Source organism: Sus scrofa, chromosome 14 (genome assembly GCF_000003025.6).
Source record: "Sus scrofa isolate TJ Tabasco breed Duroc chromosome 14, Sscrofa11.1, whole genome shotgun sequence".
In the NCBI taxonomy this organism is placed as follows: Eukaryota; Metazoa; Chordata; class Mammalia; order Artiodactyla; family Suidae; genus Sus; species Sus scrofa.
This window is the reverse complement of record NC_010456.5, coordinates 51,441,741-51,465,920: the sequence shown is the minus strand read 5'-3', so window position 1 is coordinate 51,465,920 and position 24,180 is coordinate 51,441,741. Positions and strand designations below refer to the sequence as shown.

At 57.5% G+C, this 24,180-nt stretch overlaps 1 protein-coding gene and 1 non-coding gene across 6 annotated transcripts; both read right to left on the bottom strand.

Annotated features, from left to right (window-relative positions):
- Nucleotides 1,551–22,324, bottom strand: TANGO2 (transport and golgi organization 2 homolog). Of its 5 annotated transcripts, none has more exons than XR_002338479.1 (9): nucleotides 22,252–22,308; nucleotides 13,461–13,556; nucleotides 10,519–10,607; nucleotides 8,909–9,028; nucleotides 8,417–8,531; nucleotides 7,182–7,252; nucleotides 4,334–4,487; nucleotides 2,863–3,989; nucleotides 1,551–2,341 (listed from the first exon to the last, which is right to left on the bottom strand). XR_002338479.1 is itself a non-coding variant. In XM_001929644.5 (9 exons), exons 2-9 carry the CDS (start codon nucleotides 13,514–13,516, stop codon nucleotides 2,221–2,223), a joined length of 831 nt encoding a protein of 276 aa, XP_001929679.1. In that variant the 5' UTR covers nucleotides 13,517–13,556; nucleotides 22,252–22,324; the 3' UTR covers nucleotides 1,551–2,220. The 5 variants fall into 5 exon arrangements, 4 of the variants coding, with proteins under 4 accessions (XP_001929679.1, XP_013838664.1, XP_020928444.1 ...); XM_001929644.5 differs by having other exon boundaries at nucleotides 3,885–3,989; nucleotides 22,252–22,324; XM_013983210.2 differs by lacking the exon at nucleotides 8,909–9,028 and having other exon boundaries at nucleotides 3,885–3,989.
- Nucleotides 15,943–16,018, bottom strand: MIR185 (microRNA 185). Its single transcript, NR_035369.1, has one exon. It is a non-coding gene; the product is annotated as a microRNA 185 (primary transcript).

The following is a 24,180-nucleotide window of genomic DNA, read 5'->3' as shown; positions in this document are numbered from 1 at the left end:
CTTCAAGCAGAGGGGACAGCGAGAGCAAAGGCCCTGGGACAGGAGAAAGCATGGCCATGAGCAGTGGCGAGAGCTGGGGCACTGGAGGCGAGGGCAGGAGGGGTGAGCCCAGCATGGGAGGACCCCAGGGTCCACCTCATCCTCATCCTATTTCTTTCTGGCCTCGTGGCTCTGCCTCCCCACCCACAATTTTTAAATTTTCCTTGGGCTGCTATGATAGTGCCACCCAACGAGGGGCTTAAACAACAGAAGCCTATTCTCAGAGTTCTGGAGGCTGGGTGTCAAGAGCCCTGCTCCCCATGAGGGCTCGGGAGGACGTGCCCTGGCCTTCCTCCCAGCTTCTGGTGGCTTCTGGGTATGAGGCAGGAGTCTGCCTGCATGCCTGTCCCTATGCCCAGACTTGCCCTATTTCCTAAGGACACCAGTCATAGTGGATTAGGGCCCACCCCGCTAACCCAATCTATTCCAATTACCTCTGGAAAGACCCTTGTAAGTTCACACCCTGAAGTGCTGCAGGCTAGGAGCCAACGTCTCTTTTGGGACGCACATAACCCATAACAATAGAACTACATCTCAGGCTGCCCCTTCTTTGTCGGGCCTAGGCTGTTGGGAGATCCCAGAGCAGGCAGGGGCAAAGGGTTCATGACAAGCGTGGGGATGCATTTCCTGTGCAGGCCCATCCCTGGGGCAGAGGCTCATCAGCTGGCTCTGCACCCAGTCCCACAGTGCCCCAGGAGGGCAACCATTGGGTGAGTACTAGTGTGGGAACCTGGTCCATAAAGAGGGGTGAACAGCTGAGGCAGATAAAGGGCAATGGCAGTGCTAGAGTTGGGAGCCTGACTCTTCAAGGCTCAGCTAGACACATGGGCGTGGGCTGTGTCACACAGGAAGCCCCTGCAAGCCTGGCTGTACTCAAGCATTAAGTTCTGAGCGAGCCAAGGAGGGCATCCAGCCCTGCGGGTGGTGAGTGGGATGGAGGAAGGGATGGAGAGGCAGGTCAGCCCCACAAAAGGTCCACACCCTTCTTGAGCTCTCACTGTTCTGAGAAGCCTAAGTCAGGGGTCAGCAACAAGGGCAGAGGGCAGCCTGGGTCCTGGCACTGGACACAGGACCCCTGGAGATAGGAACTCCAGAGTGCTTGCCCAAAACCAGGGCCTGGGTTAGGACAGACTCCACTTGCCCTCTTAGCTGAAATCCAGCCCTTCCTGCCATCCCCTGGCTTCCAAGGTCCACCCAGAGTGGAGGCCTGATCATATGGCTCCCTCAGGGGTCCGGGGGCTCCCACCTGCACCCAGATGAATTCCTGGCCCCTCCACCCAGCTCTGGAGGCCCATAACTGCCACCTACCATGTCCCCTGCACTCTGGCCTCTGCCCAAGGACAGAGGAGGGATGGGCCCTCTGGCTTCCGACACAGTACTTGGGAGGCAAAACAAACCAGAAAGAGAATGTGAAAGAGGACTGTATGAGGTCTGTGCCCTGGGAGCCCCTGCAGGCCAGGAGAGCAGCCGCTAACTCTGCACAGCAGCTCACACGAGTCAAGCGCCTGGAATGCAGACTCACCACGGCCTCAGAGTTTTATTGTCAACGTCTCACATTCAAGTACAGATTCCTATGAAGTTTAACTCTCCAGGAGAAGGGAAATGGCTGGGGAAGCTGTATCCCCTCGCTGAGATGGGCCTGCCCAGAACCCACAACCCCCTTAATCACAGGGGCTAGGAGCATACCGAGCCTCCCCTTGACAGGACTGCCCCCCACACGTGGGCCCCCAGCACCCACAGAACCACTGGACCCACCAACCAGGCTGTGCCTCTGCTATGGAGGTTTCCTCATTCCTCGCTCTGAATGTGGCCTGGCTCCTCTCCCAGAGCAGGGCTGATTGTCAGGAACTGGGCTACGCCCAGGACAGGAGGGGCCGCTTTGAAAAAGAAGTCAGTCCTGATGTTTGGATCAGGATGCGCTGGCCAGAAAACATATCTGGTTCGATGGGTACACGCATGTGCCTCTGTGCGTGGTAAGGGGAGGCACAGTACACCTGGGCTGCCCCAGACCTGGCTGTGGGACTGTCATTTCTCCTGGCATGAGGGTGAACCCTGAGCTAGACACAGGGACGCAGACGGTTCACACAAACCAGAGGGTGCTGGCCGGGGGCCTGCTGGCCAAGTCACAGGCAGTATGTGTGGCAGGGCCTCCCAGGAGCCCCTGGCCACACCAGGTGGGGGTTAGCTCTGTAGCTTAAACTCATGGGTGGTGGTCTCCCAATGGGAGGGGTCTGTGCCCAGCATGCTGCGCTCTGTGAAGGTCACGTGGCCGTCTGCATCCACCAGGATGACCGTGTTCGTTCTGAAAAAGAGCACAGACCTGTGTTCAGCCTGCTGCCCTTGGCCCCCTGCATGCCGATCAGAGCCCCACACAGGTCAGATATGAGGCAGGAGGAGCCAGTCCTCCACCCTGGGGCCTTACTGGGCACTAGCCTGGCTCAATTGAGTAATAAAGAGCAACAGCCTCAGTCATGAGGCCCGGGGGCCAGCAGGGCCATGCCTGGCTCATCGGGCGCCTCCACTCTGAAACACCTAGCCCTCCCTGCCCACTCTCCATAGCACAAGCCTTGACCACCCACCACTTTCAGCAGAGCAGGTCTTAGGCTGGCTCAGGACCCCCAGGAACCTCAGCAACCACCCAGGCCCAGCACCACCACAGGGTGACACTCGCCAAGCTGCCATCAGCCTCTCCTATCCTCCTCCCCCTCCCCTACGGCCTCTCCTCTCCTCCAGCCCAGCGCCTTCCCCAGTCAGTGCTTTCTCCCCCAGAAGAGGGGCACCCAAGCAGCCCAGCAGAGGCTGGCCCCCAGAGTGGGCACTCACATGCTGAAAGCCAGGGTCTGGTTGGGGTTGAATCCTCTGCCTTCACGCACACAAGTGCATGTGAACACACAGTTTGATCACAAAAATCAGTCTATGATGGAGGAGGGGCTTGAAGGAAATGACGTCCCACACAGCATTCGATGGGGGGGCCCTAGCACCCTGGAGCACCAGTGGGGCATTCACACCATGCTGGCCCCGCCTGTTGTCCCTCCCCCCAGAGGACAGAGGGCTGCACCCCACCCCCAGCATGGTGCCCTCCAGGGAGAGCCCCCTCCTCACCAGAGAGGAGGCAAGAACAGCCCAACTTCACCTACAGGGTCATGAGGGTCACACTGGCCCACTGTCATCAGACTGAACCCCAAACCCGGCACTGGGGTGACATCATCCTGGCATCAGCCAGCACTTGTCACAGCCTGAGGAGCCTGCTATTGCCTGTGGCAGTAGTGGGCCCCAGAGGGGTGCTGTAGAACCCCAACACAGCACAAGCAGCCTGGGTCGTGCCGAGCCCAGGCCAATGTGGCCACACAGGAGGCCATAGTCACCTCCAGGCCAGGTGGGCTGGGCACACAGCTGCCCACCCTTTGCCTCCCAGCCATGCACAACTCTCCTTGTCCTCGTCCAAGAGGCAGGGAAATAACTGACCAAGCCAACAGACCCTGCCATCGCCAGCCAACTTCTCCCTCCTGACGATCCTGCCTTGCGGCAGTGGCGGGGGAGGCAAGTGAGTGCAAGGGGGAGGGGCAGCGTTGAAAGGGGTGAGAAGATGCCCCAGGCTGAGCCAACCTAATCCTGGCCCTGGTCATCCAGAGACCCCGATGGGCCAGGGACACAAGGCGAGTGAGGGCAGAGCCAGCATGGGACCCTGGCACAGGGAGATTTGCCCTGGGCCCCACACGGCTGTGTGGGGGCAGCCCGGGAGCCTCCCCTGAGCCTGCAGCACCACTGCTAGCGCCGAGTTGACCGGCAGCTGCCTGGAGACGGAAGAGGCTCCAGAGGAGCTGGGAAGGCAGTCCTTTTCACACCTGGTGCCGTAGTCCGAGCAGCGCACACACACGGCTGCATACTTGCTGAGGAAGGGCTGCACATACTCCCTGCCCTGGTCCTCAATAGCCGGGTCCGGCAGCTGCCTGGAAGGACAGAGGAAGGGCTGTTGCCAGATGCTGCCCCCCCTCCACACACACACACAGACACACACACACACACACACACACACTGCCTCTGCCTGCCCACAGCCCCACGGTGCCTGCAGAGCCTACTAGCCTCGGAAGGGGCTGTTCCATGCACTTTCCAGGCCATGGCCTGGAACCTCCATCGGATGTTTCACTTAGGACCCTACCACCAGGTCACCAGAAGCCCTCAGGGCCCAGGGCCACTAGCACTTGGGAGCCCTGGCTGGGGAAGGGCCTGGGGTCCGTTAGGTCAGAGCTAAGCAGGCCCCAAGGGAGGGTCAGCTGGGCAGTTGCCCACTCACGCCTCCTCATTGTTGAGCATGTCCAGGAGCTGGGCCACCAGGGCATCCTTGGGCAGTGCCTGGCTCCGCCCCACGGCCTCCAGGAAGAGCTGCTTCCCGAAGCACAGCTTCTTCCATGGCGTATCCAGCAGCGCGTTGCTCAGCCCGTAGGTCCCTGTGGAGGAGGGGGTCACTTGACCAGCAGAGGCCCCAGGCCCACCCGCCAGCTCCTCCTCTACTCGCCCAGAGAACTCGACACCCAACATCTCAACACCCATGGCAGAGTGTGAGGCACAGGTGTCATAGGGCCCTGAGGTGGGGGCAACAGGAACAAGCAGCCACTATCCCGTGGCAAAGCAAGGTCTGTCCTCAAGGAGGCCACACAAGGCCACCCCCGCCCAGGAGGTGGAGGCTGGGAGTGCAACAGCCTGAGGCCTGGAGGGTGCCCATTGGGTTCCGCCACATCCTGGGCAAATTTCTCAGGACAAGCTCTCAGTGGGGTGACAAATCACACACAGGAAAGGCATAGCCTCAAGGTGGAGAGGACCCAGAGCTTCTTCCTAGGGGCCACAGAGGCAGTGGGGTGACAGCCCAGAGTCATAGCCTGAAAGATGCACCGAGGACAGAGCCACCAGCCCTCACCACCACCAGACTCTAGGGTAAGGGTCTGGTCCAGGACTGATGTGACTCCAGCCACTTGGCTCTGCAGGGCCCCATGGCCACACAGTCACCCATGGGGTCAGCGCTGTATCCATCAGGTACCTGGCAGCCACATGCAAAGAACAGAGCAGGATCCTACCTCACACCTCACAAGAGACCACTCAAAATGTCCCCAAGACCTGAACACAAGAGCCAAAACCATGAAACTCTTAGAAGTAAATGGTGGAAAAGCTACACAGCCTTAGATGAGGCAATAGTTTCTTAGATATGACACCAAAAGCCCAAGTAACCAAAGAAGAAAAATTACATAAATCGGACTTCATCAAAATTTAAAATGACGTGCTTCAAAAGAGGCCAACAAGAAAGTGAAGAAAATGACAGGGTGGGAGGAAATATTTGCAAATCATGTATCTGATGAGACCTGTATTTAGAATATTATAAAGCAAATTTTACAACTCAAAAAATACAAACAACCCAATTTAAAAACAAAGGGAGTTCCCATTGTGGCTCTGTGGCAATGAACTCAAATAGCATCCATGAGGACATGGGTTTGATTCCTGGCCCTGCTCAGTGGGTTAAGGATCTGGCATTGCCACGAGCCGCAGTGTAGGTCGAAGGTATGGCTTGGATCTAGCATTGCTGTGGCTGTGGCGTAGGCCAGCAGCACTGATTCAACCCCTAGCCTGGGAAATGTCTATATGCCGTGGGTTCAGCCCTAAAAAGACAATAAAGTAAAATAAAGTAAAAAATAGACAAAGTACTTGAATAGACATTTCTCTAAACAATATACGCAAATGATCAATAAGCACATGAGAAGCTGCTCAACATCATTAACCATCAGAAAATGCAAATCAAGGCCACCATGAGACATCTAGGCCTGCTGCACTCAGAAAGCAGAAAATGACAAGTATTGGTGAGGATGTGGAGAAACCAGAACCTCATAAATTGCTGATAGGATGTAAAAGAGCACAGCTGCTTTGGAAAACAGTCTGGAAATTCCTCAAAAGGTGAACAGTTACCTTGGGACCCAGTAACTCCACACCTAGGACACAGGAGAGGTGAAAACATGTTTTCACTCAAAAACTTGTAACAAATGTTTTCACTCAAAAACTTGTAACAAATGTTCACAGCTGCACAATAGCCACAATAGCCAAAGGGTAGAAACAACCCAAGTGTCCATCAGCGGACAGTGGATAAAAGAAAGGCAGAATATCCACTCCATGGAATGTTATTCAGCCAGAAAAAGGAACAGAGCCCTAATTCATGCTACAGCATGGACGAACCTTGAAAAAAGCCAGACACACAAGGCCGCAGTTGTCTGAGTCTGTTTACGTAAGATGTGCAGAACAGGCCACTCAACAGAGACAGAAAGCAGATATGAGGAGTTCCCGTTGTGGCTCAGTGGTTAATGAATCCGCCTAGGAACTATGAGGTTGTGGGTTCAATCCCTGGCCTTGCTCAGTGGGTTAAGGATCCGGCGTTGCCACGAGCTATGGTGTAGGTCGCAGACACAGCTTGGATCTGGCATTGCTGTGGCTCTGGCATAGGCCGCGGCTTACAGCTCCGATTCGACCCCTAGCCTGGGAACCTCCATATGCCACGGGAGTGGCCCTAGGGAAAAAAAAAAAGGAAAGCAGATCTGTGTGGTTTCCAGAGGCCGGGGACAGGGATGAGGGGAGCAGCAGCAGTGCCAGTGGACGTGGTTTCTTTCTGAGGTGGTGGGATCAGATGTGCTGATGGCTGCACCTCTCTGTGAACTAGGACCATGGAAGGGCGCAGTCCCCTATCACTGTATGACATGTGGTTATGTCTCAATAGAACTGTTATTAAAGAAAGTGCAGGGACCAGGTGGGGCAGGCTCAGGGATCAGACAAAGAATCTCTTCCAAACAGTGGTTTAGCAGAAAACAAGCATCTCCAGTCTCAACTGAGGGCATCATGCAGTAGACTCCAGATGCTTCCAAAACGGCCACAGAAATGGGGAGGGGGTAGTCTCTGAGTCTTCTTTCTGCCCTTTAGTTTCCAATCCTCTCCAGGCAGCCTAAGCTGTGGGCAGCCTTACAACCAAATACGGCCACGGCTGTTACCAGCCACAAGGTACACAATGAAAGGCAGCCCCAGGAGAGAATCCACCAGGGAACCAGTTCCTGAAACATACAGAGGTGCTCACAGGAGCAGCCCAGCTGTAGCACCCACCAGAGGAGGCTCACCTGGCTCCAAGACCACAGGCTTGTCATTCCCCCGGTTTCCATAGTAGCAAATGATGTCTCCCTTCTCAGTGCTGCGGACCAGAGCAATGAGGGTGAGTTGAGAGCCACAGGCACTCTGCACCCTCACTCCCCTGCAATCTTCCACCTGAGCCCCGGCACCCCTGCCCATGGCAAGTCAGGTCAGGAGCTAGTTAGGGCACCAGCTCCACAGGGCCTGGCAGGCAGGGTCATTGAGACTCCTGGCTCCTGACTGGCCTAGCAGTGGCAGCGTCTGCTCACTGAATGGCCCCGAAGGCAAAGGCAGTGGGAGGCCACTCAGGGAACAACATCAGGAGTCAAGTTGTACCCCCTACCCCTGAGCACCGTCCCCTCTGTGAGGCTACGTCCTCCACCCCCACACTCATTGCTGATCAGCCCTGAATGGGATGGGTGTGCCTCCCTGGTGTGACAGAGGCTTCCAGACAAAGCACTGGAGACATTTTCTTCACATTTAAAACTGTTTAAAAGGAGTTCCCGTCATGGCTCAGTGCTTAACGACTCTGACTAGGAACCATGAGGTTGCAGGTTCGATCCCTGGCCTTGCTCAATGGGTTGAGGATCTGGCATTGCGTGAGCTGTGGTGTGGGTCGCAGACGCAGCACGGATCCCACGTTCTCTGGCATAGGCCGGCAGCTACAGCTCTGATTAGACCCTAGCCTGGGAACCTCCATGTGCCACAGGTGCAGCCCTAGAAAAGACAAAAAAACAAAACAAAACAAAAACTGTTTACAACTCCAGAGCCGAAAATGCATCCATTCCTAAATGCCATAGTAGATCTTCCTGCTAAAATTCAAATGACTTTTCTGGCCGGGGAGCCGCCAGAGGCACCCTGGGAGGGGTGGGTGCCCTTCAGGCCCAGCGCTGCCCCTCTGCCACCTGGCCTGGCCTGCCATGCCCACCAAGACCCTTGGCAGCACCCACTCACTGCTGGCAGACAGGGCCCACTGGCCAGGTGTGCACTGGCCAGGTGTGGTCCTGCTCCAGCTCCCATGGCAGGAGCCAGCGGCCTGCATGCTGTCACAAGAGCCCCCCCCCAACAGTGATTCTAGGAGGAGCTTGGCCAGGGGACACTCCCCAAGCCCACCAGGAGCGACACCCCCTGAGGCTGCCACAGAAGCCACAGCTCCCTGCCACCTGCGGAGCCTGTGACCCAGGCCCTACAGTGCCTGGGGCTGCGACCCGCCTGGCAAACCCACCTCAGGTCGGCTGCTATGAGGTTGAAGCCATTGTACAGGTGGCCCTCTTTGGAGACCTTCTTTAGGTAGGACAGGCTGTCCATGTCCGTGGTCAGGAAGTGGGACACAAGTTCACCTGTGGCAGCAGACACAAACCCATGGCCTGGGCAGCAGGATGGAGCCTCCCCTGGAGACTGACAGTCCCCTACAGGTCAGCCAGCCTCACTGACTAGCAGCCAAGAAGGGAAGCACCCAGAGCTACGTTTTTCTTGGGTTTTGAACATTTTTCCTTCCATTTAGGCTCCCACGTGGAAACCCAGCACAGGGGAAAGGTCTTCAGTGGGGGAAGTGTCTGTCCACTGGGCAAGATGGGGGCAAGGACACAACGGTCAGTAGCGAGACCACAGACACGGGTGGGAGCCGGGTGGCCAGGGTGCTGCAGGGCCCCCCTCTGCTTCCCTCACCCCTCCCATCTCTCCAGGCACCAGGGCAGTCCTGCTTCCAGACCAGTACCTCGGCCCCGTGCATCTGGGTCCAGCCTCGGCTGCAGGTAGTTGGTGAGCGCAGCCAGCTTCCCCCGAGTGCTGATGCCCAGCCACGTGCCTCCTTCCTTGCCCTCCTCCATGTCGAGTCCTAAGGCACAGGATGCCATTACCACCTGTCCTGCTCTGTGGTCCTGGGAACACACCCTCAGCCTGCAGCCCTGCTGTGGGACAGGGGCTGGACCTCCACAGGGTGAGGTGGCCCGGGGCCCAGGATGACACCCGATGCCCACGGGGGCTGTGCCTTGGGCCCCTGGCCCCATACCACACATCCTGGCACCTGGGTGGGTGTCAGGCTGGGAGGACAACAGCGGTTCTCTCAGGAAACACTCCAGGCCCCGTCCCACATTTGGATCAAGCACAGGGACACTGGCTGTCATCCCCAGGCAGAACCCGGGCCCTTAGGTGGGCCCTTTACAAGGAGCCCATGCCCACTCAACCTCTACCATAGGGTCAGCAGGGCTGTTACAGCCACAGCAGCACATCTTCCTAAGCTAGAGGGGCCATTTCACTTGAAAATTGGGATAAAAAAGGCTAAGCCACTGAAATATTTTTATAACAATAATAAATTATAATAGTGGAAGAAATAAAAGATGCAAAGACCAGAAAGAAGTAAAACTGTCCCTAAGGAGTTCCCTAAGGTGGTCCAGTGGCTGGGACTCGGCACTTTCACACTGTAGTCAGGGTTCGACCCCTGGTGTGGGAACTGAGGTCCCACACCCAGCTGCTGCAATGCAGCCAAACAAACTGTCTCTATTTGTACAAGACAGTCTGTATGTGAAAAAGATTCAAAAGAAATCGACTGTTGAAAACCTTTCCGTTGCTCCCAGGACACCGACTTGTGCTTGACTGTCCCTGGCCACCCTCTGTCTGCACCCCCTGAGGGGACACTGCTGCTGCCAAGACAGGAGCAGCGCCAAGTCCAGGGGGCCCACAGAGACTGCGGGCAGGGCACATGGGGGGCTATCACTTCCACTCTGTTCCCACAGGCTCCTCATCCGCTCCCCAAATTCAAGCTGCTCTCCCTGGAGCAAGGAGTGTACATGTATAACAGAAACACGTGCAGATATACACGCTCACATGCATGCGAGTGCAAACACACACAGAGCACAGGGCTTCACAGTGACAACCTGGACTCACAACCACAGTGGAAGGTGGATCCACATAAAACCTCCGCCTTCCAGGAGTTCCCGTCATGGCGCAACTGAAACGAGTCCAACTAGGAGCCATGAGGTTTCGGGTTTCTTCCCTGGCCTCCCTCAGTGGGTTAAGGATCCAGTGTTGCCGTGAGCTGCGGTGTTAGGTCGCAGACATGGCTCGGATCTGGAGTTGCTGTGGCTCTGGCGTAGGCTGGCAGAAAGAGCTCTGATTAGACCCGTAGCCTGGGAACCTCCATATGCTGTAGGTTCGGCCTTAAAAGGTCAAAGTACGAAAAAAAAAAAAAAACCTCCACCTTCCAGCTGCTTCCTCCGGGGAGGCAGGCACACAAAGCTGCGTGGACATGCTAGGTGGACAGCTCCAGGGAGGGTCAGCCAAGCTGCCTGGGCCCACCTGCCAGCTGCGTGCCACTGGGAGACTCACCACTGAGGATCTCATTGTTGCTCCCCCAGAAGTCCGCTGCCTTGGACGGCCTGTGGTAGAACTCGTCCCTGTTGGCGGCCAGGATAAGCCTAAAGAGGAGAATGCGACAGAGGGTCTTGGGTGAAAACAGAAGAGCCATGTTCTTCTTCTCTCACCACCAAGACCACGTGTCTCAGCAGCAACTACAGCAAGTCCCAAAGAGGATGGGAACCTGACCAGAATGGAGGTCCCTGTGGCCAGGCCAAGGAAAGACATCAGCCACATGGCTCGGGGCCCAGGGACGAGGTCCCACCTGGCCCAGGGTACAGCTCGACCCCCATACCCCAACACCTGGAACAGGGCATAGAGCACATTCCAGGGGCCCAGGTGGCATGGCAGGGAGGTGGTCCCGCCCTGGGCCCTTACCCTGCAGACACACTGTGAGCCATGAACTCAGGGTGTCCGAGGCTGCTTTGTACTTTGTTTGTGGGTGTCTTCTAGGGAGTGAGTGAGAACTTCTCTGTTTTATTAGTTTTTGATATTATGAATCAAACAACTATTCTTTTTTTTTCTTTTTTGTCAGCCCCACAGCATATGGAGTTCCCAGGGCAGGGATCAGATCCGAGCTGCAGTTGTGACCTAAGCTGCAGCTGCAGCCACACCAGATCCTAAACCCCCTGTGCTGGGCTGAGGATCAAACCTGCATCCTGGTGCTCCCAAGACACCACCAATCCTGTTGCACTATAGCAGGAACTCCCAAACAAGTATTTCTTTGGTAATTAAAAAAAGATAGGGATATTTTCAGAGTCCTGGTTTTCAGATAAGAAAAAGTTTCTAAGCAGCTTTGCCATTTCAACTATGAACACAGACAATAAGTGAGTGGGAGGGGTCCCACAGATCCATGGGTCTAAGAAGTGGCCACCAAACTGGCTGGCCCTCAGAGCACTGTGGGGGTCACAGCGCCTGTGGCCACACTGGGTCTGTAACACTGGGTCAGATCCTCAAAAGTCTTCAGAAACGTTTGTGTTGACTCACAGATTTCATGAATGTCAGCTCGTGGTAAAATGTGAATTAACAAAGACATTCACAGAACTGAACACAGAACCAGCACTGGCACCACCGCTAGGCTGTGGAACCTGCACCAGGGCCAGCCCAGCACCCAGAGGACAGACAGGGAGGACCAAGAGGGCCTGGAAGGGGGCGGCAATGGCAGATGATGTGGGGGGCCACCTTGTCTAGAGGGATGGGCACCCCAATGGGGGCAGTGGAGTGGGGTGCACAGTGGCCAGCTGTTGTTCAAGGGGGACAGAGTGTCATGCTGGGAAGATGAAAGGTCTGGAGGTGATGGTGGTGACAGCTGCACAACACTATGAATGTGTTTGAAGCTACTGAGCTATGCCCTTGACAACAGGTAAGATGGTAAATCTGTTACATATGCTTTACCACAAACACATGCACACAAAATGCTCCCCTTCCTGACATTGCTGGGTGGGGTGCAGGCAGAGGTCAGAATGACAGATGCTGGGGTGGGGCAGGTACTAGCGCATCACAGGCACTAGGGCCGCTCCCGAGAGCCTTGTTGCAGAGCCCCTCCACAGCAGCCCCACCCCACCCCTCCGATCCCAGCACAGCCTATCCTCGCCGGGCCCCCAGAGCAGAGCCCCTCTCGCCCTCCAACACCTATAGGAAAAGACTGCATCTTCAACCAGGCTACTTGGCTGGCCTGCTTACTGTGGCTCAGGGCTCAGACACTGAGGCCGACACCAAGGCTGCTGGGGGCAGGTCCTGGCAAGGACAGCAGGCTCTGAGCCTGGTTCTATCTCATCTGTCTCACTCGCAGGAGGATGAGATGACCTCAGGGCTTGGCTGAATCAGGAGAGACTCAGTGGCTGTAAGACCGGTGCCTTGGCTTGTTGGAAGAAAGGAGAGCTGCTGTCATGTGTGGAAGGGCGTGTAGGAGAGCTCAGCAGCAATTATCCAAGTGCTGGCTCACAGCCTGGTACCTGCCCTTCCTGGGGGCTCTGCGGCTGTTGGAGGGACGCTGCAGGACCTGAGGCTTCTTCCCTGGCACCAGAGGCAGCAGGAAGCAGCACCATGTGCCCCAGTGGCCTGTGCCAAGCAGGCGGCTTTCCAGCAAGTGCTGCGGGTACAGACGCCCAGTGTACCCAGGCTGTCCCCTCCGGCAATGTCTGGATCTCAGCCCACAGTGGAGCACGGGCTCTGCCCTGGGCACTACAATCTCATAACAGTTAATAATCCATATATTAGACTTTCCCTGTGGAATATTTGCACTGGGGTTCTGTCTGCTGGCTGGACCTACTCTGTTCAGTGTCAGCATCTAGCACTGGCCTGGCCCTGCTGCCAACTCCCCTGCAGGAAGGGAACGCGGGGCACTCTGCCTTCCCCACCCCCTATCCCTGGCCTGGAATGAGTTACTTCAGCCACAATGTCAGGTGGCATGACATCCGGTGCCCCAGAAGCCAGCTGAAATGGCTCAAACTGCTTTTGGTCCACATCCTGAATTGATGGAAACTTCCCAGGCAGCTGCACTACTGACTCATTTTTGGTTGAGGGTCACATCCCAGCCTCCTTCTCTGTGTGATAAATGCCAATGATTCTGCCAGCCCCAGCCAGGTCTCACTCCTGATCACTCCAATCCTGCTGCCACCTGACCCTGGTCAGAGGCGCAGGGCTGTGCCTGGACCTACCTTACCCCGTCCTGCCCACAAGGCCACCTTTAGCAGCTGGGTCTCAGCACCAACTAGGGATCTCTACCCCCAAGAAGAATTCCCTCCAGTGCCCACCCTGGAGAGGATGAGGCTGGGCTGGGGCAGCATGTCCCAGGGCCCACTTCTGCCCTACCCTCAGGCAGCAGCTCACCCCTGCACTCAGCACCCACTCAGGCACTGAGGACGGGGCTGGAGGCCAAGCAGAGAACAGTGAATGCAGCAAGAGGGGGTTACCTGTAGGCATTTTTGGAAACAGGGCGAGGATCAAACTTAAAGAAGATGATGCACATGGGTCCTTGAGGGTGGCTTGGTCACGTGGGGTCACGAGGTCTGTGGGAGAAGGAAAAGCGAGTTGAATAAACAGCAGACGACAGAACTGCCCCTCAAACCTGCAAAGCTTCCTCAACCCAATGGAACCTCTCACGACACCCAGACCCATGCTGGAGGCCCCCATGCTCCCCCACCTCCATAACCACTCTCGTTGGCCCTGGAGGGGGCAGTGTAGGTGCTGAAGGGGTGACAGCAGCAAGCACAACCACTGCGGCCGGGCAGCTCCACATGTCTGTGTGTCTGCATGTGCACATGTGACTGTGTGAGTGACTGGGTATGGACACATGTGTACTTGGAGGAGATCACCAAGCTCCAAATGTCCTTCTTGGGGCTCCCAGGGGGTCCAGGAGGTGGTGTGGCGGTCTGTCCCCCAGGACATTAAGGGCACAGTGTCTGCTAGCACAGGGCCCAGCTCCGCCTGGGGGGGTGGACACATCACACGCCAGTTCTGAAACAGGCAGGGGCAGGGCCAGTGACAGCTCCCCTGTGACATCAGTGTGATGGGGTCTGAAAGGGAACCTTTCCTGTCCCAGGACTCACAGGAGGATGTTGCCACCACACTGACCCTGCTGTGCCAACATCCCGGGTGGGCAGGCGGGAACAAGGGCTCCAGCCACTGCGCACAGAAAAGCCGAGGAGGGGCTGAAGCCCCAGTCCAACACCATGGACACAACCATGTCTCAGAGCTACCAGGCAGCTACCCAACTCATCAGGCCTCCCAGGGGACAAAGCTAGAGGCATCCCCATCCTCCACTCACTCCCACTCTCAGGTCTTGGGGGGAAGATTCACTCCATTACCATACCCGTTGGCTCCCACAGGCCCTGCAGGGACCCCAGGATTCAGCCCCTGCTCCTCCAAGCCCTGCAGCCACAGGTTTGGGGATGGCCTCAGAGGACCGACCTTTGCCCTCAGTAAAGAGCTGGTAGCTGAGCAGGTGAGGCGTTACCATGGCGACATGCAGCCAAGTGAGATGGGCTATTGGCCATGGGCCCTCCCAGCCATTGGCCACTGGGCCCCCTGGAATGTTGATGGGGGCCCTGAGCAGAAGGGATCCCATAAGTAATAGGAACAGGCTGGGTTCCCACCCCTGGATGGCCTGGCAGGGTCCATTGGTGGCCATCATCCCAGGAGTGCCTGACGATCCCAATGCTGGTTGGGAAGACCTCCCTGGTAAAAGCAACTCAAAGTGCTTGAAAAAATATGAAAACATCTTAAAAGCATCCATGAGCTGACAGTATTGTGCAGAATTTAGCCAATGTCTCAGAAAACACAGGGACCCAGAGGGGAGAGAAAGCAGAGTGCAGCTCTAGGGCACTGGCCCAAAGAGCAAACTGGGCTCTGGTGCCTTCAGGGGCGAGGGAGACAGAAGACAAGGCCCAGGGCCACTCCAGGACAGACCTGCGTCTACAGGGGCTACAGGGACAGTGTTCAGAAGGGGGTGCTCCCTGAGAAGCTCCACATGCAGAACCAAGGCCACACCAGGGGTCCAGGAACTTGGTTAGAGGGGCTCCTGCACCAGCAGTGACCTTGTCACAGGCAAACCAGTGTTTGTCTTCATCCCGGACGCCCAAGAAGTCTCAGGAATAATTATGAGGACAAAGAGCAACACAGAGGAAGAATCACATCATGAAACAAAGTACCACAAACATGGGCCAGCAGGAGCCTGCTCACAGCCCATACACCAGTCACAACCTCAGTGCAGGACAAAAGAGCTTGGGAATACCTGCAGAGAAAGGAAGTGACAAAGAGTAAGCTGGGAGGTCCATCCAGCACCAGAAAGACTCTTTAGAACGGAAGCCGCAGGAAGCACAAGTTAAAATTTGGCAGAAGATTTAAGAGCAGATTAGACACAGGGGATGGAAGGGTCAGAGGAACCATCTAGAATGCAGTGCAGGGTGACAGGAAGCATACTGGGTGTCACAGGGCCCCACCTGCCCCACCTGCCACGTGAGTAGAGTCCAGCAAAGACACAGGTCCCCCACCCTGAGGGGGCTGATCTCTCCCAGACACAAGAATGCTCCAGGCAAGGCTGGCGGAGGGCAATGAGAGAAGCCTCACCTGCCCAGAGCCCCACCAGGAAGGAGGGCTGCCTCACCAGGAACACACACTCTGGGCTGTCAGAGGAGGCCATCATGTCAGCCTCAGCCTGCCATCCCCACCCATACCCAACCCAGACTGCCTGCCTGACTGCTGGCCATGCTGCTCACAGGCCAGATACAGAGCCCCCCAGCTCAGCTGCATGGTGGACAAGCCCTCCAGAAGGTGGTGGCGAGAAGGGCTCTGTGGTCGGAGAGAAAGCTGCCAACAGGTCTCCAGGCAGCTTGCCACCAGAGATGTGTGGGTACAGAGCCCAGGGCTGCAGCCTCGATGAAGACGCGGTCATTGGGAGGGAAGGACCAGAGGAAAGCCAGCCCCTGGGGAGGGGACCATCAGGAACTGCCTTTCTCTCCAATCCCTCACCCCCCGCTCAAGCCAGGCCCGCTGCCCGCCAGCCCCTCCCTTCCCGGCTTCACCACCACAACCCCCAACTCCCTCCCTCCCAGGTCCCGTGGGTGTAGTCCCTCTTCCAGTGGCCCCCACGCAGGCAGAGCCTCAACACCCCTGCTGACTCTCAGGGCTCTGAGCACAGGCCCTGGACGTACTATTGCTGGCCAGTCTCTGCCCCATGGCTGGGTGCTGACCGGGGTCATGCCCAAGCACATGGCCACTGAGAAACACTCCTCTGCTTCCCCAGGCTTCGAAGCTGGTGGTAAGACAGAGGGGGAGTGGTTTCAGCAGGTCCTACTGCTCCAGGTAACCCCAGGGCTCCTCCTCCTATGCATGTCAGAGGGGATCACCTGGAGAACGCAGAGCTGGCCAGTGGGGAGGGCGGCGCCTCTGGCCAAGTGTGCCCAGCTTTCTCGTGATACCCTGTCCTGCCCATCCCCACCTACACCTGGGTCCAGCACCCGGGCCAGGACCCAGGGACATCCATGCCCATAGCAGCCAGAGAAGTCAGCTCTGCTGGTTGGGCTTCCCCAGCTCTGTGGACTGGGTGACCAGAGGCAGGCAGTCCCAGGTCTGACCCGGAACCTCCCCCACAGGCCTTGGCAACCATAAGATGGACACCTCGCACTGCAGGAAGTTATGCCCAGCAGTGGAGAAGCTGCTATGGTCATTGCCACACCTGCCAGATGCACAGATGGCAGTGGATGCCACATGCCTGTCCTCTGCTGGTGAGAGGGCTGGCTTCTCCTCCCTCCTGCTCCTCGGCCTCATGGCCACCAGGAGAGCAGGGCCCCCACCACAGGGCAGCTGCCAGAGAACTGGCTCTGTGGGCAGGTGACATGGTGACCTGGAGGAGGCAGGAAGCAGGAGCTTCAGGATGGGGAGGGACTGCTGGGATCCCTCTTCTCACGTCCGGGCAGGGCCCTCTCACTGAAAGGTCAGGCAGCGCCTGAGGCCACACAGGGGTTCTTGGATGAGTGCCTCCTGGCTGCCCTGGGGTGACATCGTGGGCACCTGTGGGATTTCGTGGCCCTGTACCTGCTCCCTTAGCACTGCTCCTGCCCACCCGCACCGCCCTGGCACATCCACGAGCTGCTCTGGCCAGCGATGCCCCAGAAACACCAGCAGCCAGCGTGCCTCCTGGGCCCTGCCAACCCCCCAGGGCATGAGCAGCCCCTGGGTGGCCAGTAGTGGGGCAGCAGTCACTACTGTGCCCACCTGTATCGCATTGCCTTATGACCGCCATGCTCACAAGGGTGCACCCAGGCCTGCAGGGAAGGAAGATCCCAGACGGCAGCCTAAGTACAGGAGGAGCAGCCTGTGGGCATTAGCTCAAGGGGCCACACCATCCTGACAAGAGCATGAGATGCCTGCATGGCCTGGTAGCGGGCTCCTGAGCTGGGGGGAGGAGAGAAACTGTCTGTCACCCCTGAGGGTGGGAGGGGGGCATGTCATTTCGTGCTCATTGTGAGGCCCCCAAGGGGTGCTTGCTGTGGACTGGACTGTCCTATAGAAGAGAGCAGGGGGCTGCTCTCCAGCAGGGATACCCCAGCGTCACCACCTCTCCAGCTCTGATCCTACAGCGTCTGCACATGGCTCCCTCAGGGCATCACATCCAGGGCTGCAGGGACACTCTGGTGCACACAAACAGGCCACCTCGTCACTTCCAACATTCATATAAGAGCTGTCCTCTGTGAGCTCGGCCAAGTGACAGCTGTTTCAACAAACTACCCAGGACTCTTTCAGGACAAACAGGGACCAGCATGAAGTCCAGCTAAGCAGGATGGCTGCAACTCTAGTATGTTCTCTCTGACGGAGACCAGCATGGACTGAAACTGTGACAAAGGTCCCCAGCCCAGGGATTGCAATTCAGGTCCCCAGGCAGGTACACAGAGAGGAGGCACACCCACACCTCACACATGCCCGACGGCCACTCACTGGTCCCTCTACCTGGGCTCAACCTGCCTAGAAACAGCCAGGGAAGCACAGTGGCCCCTGGGCAGCCCCAGAGGTCTCAGTGTGCACCTGCTAGTCCCCTACCTGCAGCCTGGCTGGACCCAAGGCAACCGCGGGCGACCCTCCCACACACCTGAGCCTGGCTGGATCTGTGAGGCCAGAAGCACATGGTGCTGGTTGTGAGCTCTCCAGGAGCTCACAGCCCACCTGTGGATCACACTCCAGATGCTCTGCTGCACTGCCCTGAGGCTGCCTCTGAAAGAGCCCCTGTCTAGCCAGGGCCTCCCTCCTCTCTTGCCTCTCAGGGGAACCAACCAACAGTGGTTCCTAATAGCCCCGTGGGAGGGCAGGCTCTTTCTTCAGAAGGACACAGTTCTTCAGCTGAGTGGAGCCCCAAACTTCACTCCATGTGGCATCCAACAAGGGCCTTTTTTATGAGAAGAAACAGAAACAGGCCTGGCCAAAACCTGGTCAGGGCCACACACCAAGTGATGTGGTGAAGATGGCAGTGGCTCAGGTGAGGGCCGTGTAGGGACAAGGCCCGCAGACCACTGGCGAGAATCTGCTTCCCTGGCCTGGAGCCTGGAGCAGAGACGGGGGGTGGGGGTGCAGGCAGGTGACCTCAAGGAGGTCCCCTCTTTGTCACTACCAGCCTGGCAGGAAAGAACAAGCAGGCAGATGACCTCAAAGAGGTCCCCTCTTTATCACCACCAGCCTGGCAGGGAAGAACCAGCAGGCAGATGAGGTGAGTCTGTTCTTTGCAACAAGTTTTCCTATCTTCACTGTGCAGCATTCGCCCGCCTCATCCCAAAGCAAGAGTCCCTTTCTCTTGACTTTCATGTAGGGCTGCATTTTGGCTTAGCTCCCAGATATGGGCAGGGTCTGCCCAAGTGGCGGACATGAGGCACGGACCCAATGCTTCTCATCATTCGTGAGTCAGCCATCCACTGAATGCCCGTCACGCAGCACCTTGGACCCTGGACTCCAACACAGGTGTCTGCAGGGCAAGTCCCTCTACTGGCTTTTCGTGGAAGCCTGTGAAACTGACCGATCTGGTGTGTGTCCACAGTGGAGTCCGCCTGTCCAAGCAGTGTGGAGCAGAGTGGGGGCCCCGCCCACAAGAGCACATCACTCGAGCCTGCACAAGGTGAGGAAAAAGCAAGGCTCCGGTGTGGGGACAGAAGTCAGGGCAGGCCACCTGGCCAGGGGAAATGGGGACCCACGATGAGACATCTGGGTGCTGGTGTCCACGCCCTGATAAGGATGGTAGCTGCGTGGCCCGGCTCATTTGCACCATCCATGGAGTTGGACGTTCAAAAGGTGCACCTTCCAGTCAACAAGGTTTATGTTGAGAAAACTGGACTGTCCACCCAGAAAGCTGCCCATAAGAACAAAGTGGGCAGAGCCTGCCCTCCTTCCCTGTGGCTGGGAGATATTTGGGGGGGGGGGGACAGGTGGCAGGAGAGGCCAGAGGAAAAGCGATTCACAGGAGACTGGACAAGAACCGGTCCAGCCCTGGGTCAGAGCTCCTCCAAACAGGGTAGAGCACAGCCCAGAGCAAGGACAACCCACTCAGGGAACCACCTGACTGTGAGGTGGGGGCCTTGCCCTCGGGGCATGCTCCCCTTTGTCCACTGAAAAGCCAAACGGCGCACCCGGGCACAGGGGACATGCTGGTCAGACAGCAGGAATGGCAGGGATGCAGGCAAAGTGAGGCTCCACATCCTGGCAAATCAGTATCCTCCTCCAGGCTGCCCCTCAGGGCTGGGGCAGAGGGGGACCGAGCCCAGCACGGCAAATGTGGGGTGCGCCATCAAGGCTAGCCACTGTCCATCTGATCTTACATCCAGGAGCCCAGGCACCTCACCTCCCCACACCCCACTGTCACTGTCCCCTGCTGTGGCAGCCCCTGTAGCCAGTCTCCAAAGCAGGAGCTGCTCTTTCCATGTGACGCATGATGTCCCCCCAGTGGCTGCCAGCAGAGGAGGTAAACACATGGGAACACAGAGTTGCTGTTCCCAGCCTGCCTGAGAAAGCCCAGGCATCCTAATCATCCCAACCGTTCAGAGTAGCTGGACCCCAATGCCCCACCCTCCTCCCACCCATGACTGAGGGCTAAATCCACAATCTGCACGTTGTCGTTTTGGGTGATAAGTGGCATTTCACCACATTTCCTACAGCAACACTCTTTCCTGAGATCGAGTTCCTTTAGAAACACTAATTCAACCTCACAGCAAGTATCACAAGGGCAAACAAATGCCGGGCAGAGAGAGCTGCCGAGAGCCCCGGCCCCTGGCCTGCCTCGCGCCTTGGCCCCTCCTGGCAGGAACATGGCTTCCCCATAAGCCAGGGGCCAGCCCGGAGGAAGGGGGCCAACCAGCCCCTCAAAAGAGAACGGAAGCAAGTGCTTATTCACAGCCGGCATGGTCCTCAGGAATACCAGCCAACACCAGGAGGTGGGGCTGTTCCTTTTAGTTTTAAATGTGTATTCACTGTTTTTGTAACCTAAAAAAGAAAGTTAAGGGGGAAAAAAATCTACATGAATACCCTGAAAAGGGAACTCAGTGGTTTGGCGGGGGAGGGGGCTTTATTCTCACAGAGCAGATCACCAAACCAAGGTCCAGACCCACAAACTATCTTCTCACACTGGCTGATGTGCTACCATACCCAGTCCTCACCTCACACATCCGGGGTGTCAGTGACAAGCAAGGGCCTGCTTGCAGCAGTCCACCCAGCCTCCCTGCCCTGTGCCACTCACATCTTCAGAAGCAGCACCCACGGGTGGGTGAGCAGGAACCAGGAGGTGACCTCTAGAGCAGCAGCCAGCACAGAGGTAAGACTCCAGGACATGGAGCATAATTACACCCAGGGTAAAACATGATCAAAGTGACAGGCCACAAAAGAGGACACAAAGGAAGCATGAGGTGGTAAGAACAGCTCAGGGGCTGGGCAATAGGGCAGAGCTGACAGTCAGTGGTCTGCATTTGCTTTTTCTGGACTAGTAATACAAAGCCCCAGAACTGGGGGACCTGTGCTTTTGAAGTGAATCGTCAGGGGCCCAAGGGGGTGGGAGCACCAGGGCAACATTCTCTGCCCACTGGGAGCCCTGGGAACAGGGTACAGAGGCTCTGTTGTGTCCACCGACCAACACAGCCACCCTCTCCAGTGCCCCCACCCATCCGACAGGATACCTGCTACAAAAAGGTTCTTGGGAGAGGGGCTCAGGAGGGGAGGACCAGCCCTGGCTCTGAGTGATCTTGGGAACACGATTTGCCCCTCAGACTGAGTTTTCTTCAACTGTGAATGGTGTCTAGCCAACAAACACTTGCCCCAAAAGCCTGCCCAGAGGACAGAGGAACAAGCAGGAGAAAGCACTTCCCAAGAGCCACCAGCTGCAGGCGCCCCTAACAGCTGCGGCATGGAAACAGCAACAGCAAAACATCAGTGGGCAGGTCTGCAGCAGGAGGACAGGGTAGGCCTGGCTGACCATATGACATTCTCAGTGGAGGACAGACAAGGGCCTGGGGCTCAGGGACCAGCTCAGGGACAGAAGGCCCAGGCCAAAGCTATGGCCCAGAAGGAGGCGTGGGAATTGCTGGAGTGAGAAAGGGTCTTAAAGACCAGTGGTTGCAAGGCCTTGCCCTGTGTGCAACCCCGCCCAGCCTCCTCCCCTAATGCCCTGCGGGGGGAGGCCTGGCCACCGAGGGAAGGCCTTGTCCAGGCGAATGGATGACCTGGCACTTGCTGCCTCCTCAGATAGACATCAGCTGTTACCCGCAGCAGAGGGAGGGAGCATCGTGACTCAGGGTTCTGGGGCCAAGAGACGCGTTGCCCACCCACTCTCACTCTGCAACGACCTGGCAGCTCCCGGACCTCCAGTCTGCCTCCCTGAGGAACACCGGCCCTGACTGCGGGGCCCGCGCCCCATCCCGGCGGGGCCACTGGAAACGCCTTCCGGGAACGCTAGGGACGCTTCGTCGGCAGGGGTCAGCTTGGCCTCCAGGGACCGGCCGCTGTACTTGCATTCTCCGCCTCAAGAAGGGGAAACTGAGGCAGGACGGGAGGGGCGGCCGCTACCCGAGTCCGCCCCGCGCGTTCGAGCCCCACGCCCAGAGTCCGCAACCCAAGCACCAAGTCGGCGCCCCGAGCCCCCAGTCCGCGCCCCAACAAGCCTCAAGTCGGTGCCCCAAGCCCAGAGTCCGAGACCCGAGCCAAGCGGGAAACGCAGTCCGCCGCCAGCCGACTACTCACCACCTCCGCCGCCGCCGCCGCCGCCGCGGACTTCCGGGTACCGCGCCCGCGCGCTGCCGCCACGCTCAGGCCCCGCCCCCCACCGTCTGCGCGCTCACCATTGGGCTAAACGAGGAGAGGCGGGGCCTCGCCCCGCGAGGCCGGTTACCTTTGGCTGAGCGCGCCGTCGCTCCCGGCTGCACCTCCCGGCGCCCCGCCCCCGAGGTTGCGCCAACCTTCGGGCTGCGCCTCGTGACCCCCGCGGCTCTGGAAGCTAGCCCCGGCTCTTGATGAAGGTTCTGTAGGGATGCTTACATTCGGACACACCCCGTCCGCTCAGTCCGTGCCTCCTGGACTGGCCATCTTTCTCACTGCAACCTCGACCTCCGACATCCCTGCCCCCTCAGGACAGACCCTGGATCGGCCACCGCAGCCTTTAACCCACCTCGGGCCTGTTCTGCAGGAGCTGCTGGCCTGATTTGCACCGGGTTGCAAATGAGCAAGAGGCAGGGGAGGAGCGCTGATTGGGGCCTTGGCAACAAGATGGTCAATCACTGGGCTCCCAGCTCATATTGGCCGCTGGGCTATGTCTGGGGCCTGAGTGCAGGGCTTGCTCCAAAGTGGGCCCTCAGCAAACTATGACAGAGATGACAATTATATTTAATAACAATGTGCTAAGTGTTCTAAACCCATTGTTCCAAGACACAACTCTCATTTATCCCATTTTACAGATGCAAACATGGAGGCTCAGAGCAGTTATGTATGTCACCTGTTTGAAATCAAAAGTAAAGGAGGCAAGTGGCATTGGCTGGATTAGCTCCACAGCCCTGTGTTGAGGACATAGGTGCCCTGATCCTGACTTGGAGCGCTGACACCCTGTGAAAACTGGTGCTCAGAGAGGGCAAAGGCCTGGCTAGTAAGCACAGGCAAGAGTCTAACCCAAACCTGCATGATGTCCCCAAAGCCTCATGGCACCCCACTCTTTCACCATCTCATCTGTGTTCCTCCTAGAACTCAACAGAAGCCCTTTGCAGGCAGGGAAGCCAAGGACTCCCAATTCTCAAGGACTCAAGGCCAACAGGCAGCAAACCCAACAAGACACACAGTTCTCCCTCGAGCCATCTGGCAACAGAATCATGCTGGGTGGGTGCCAGTGATTTCCCTCCTGGCAGCTGGATCATGTGGTCCAGCCAAGAGGAGGTGGTGTTGGATAAGCAGGACCTGGGGCTTGGAAGCAAGTCACCATGCCCTGGGGATGGAGCAGAAGCTGTAGAGTGGTGCCCCAAACCATGGGTCACACGCCTTAGAGGGGTGGGACACAGACTGGCCAATCCCTGCTGAGCAGTGCTTTCCCATTACCTGCAAAAGGGATGCAGTCATGCATGGGTAGGATAGAGGTTTAAATCCCACTCTGCCATGGGCCAATGAGACAGGTTAAGGTGGGGGTCACAGGGCTGCAAGGAGTTTACTGCTATGCCACCTCTATATACATCCTTACATGGGGAGCTCATCACCTTGTGTGGTCACCCTTTTGATCTCTGAACATCTGCAACTGTTGGGGAGTTATTCCTGAGAACTTTTTCTTCTGGCAGCTTTCCTCATGTGCCCAAGGGATGTCCCTACAGAGATGGCCAGAAGCCAGATAGAGAGAATGGGAGAGAGGGAGAAGACTGGGCTACTGGTCCCTGTGGCAGTGCGCTAGGGGTAGAGGCCATTTGCCCTGCCTTCTGACTGTTCCCAACCCCCATTTGCAGCCTGGGTCATGGTGGGTCCACTGCCAAACAAGGGCCCTGAGTCCTCTTGGAACTGGCACTGCCCACCCTGATCCCCTGTATGCAGCTGGTGATCCAGCTTGGGAGCAGACAGACCTCTGGAACACAGTAAAAAGAGGGGGGTGGGGATGAGGGAGGTGGGGATGAGGGGGGTGGGGATGAGGGAAAAGGACGGAGT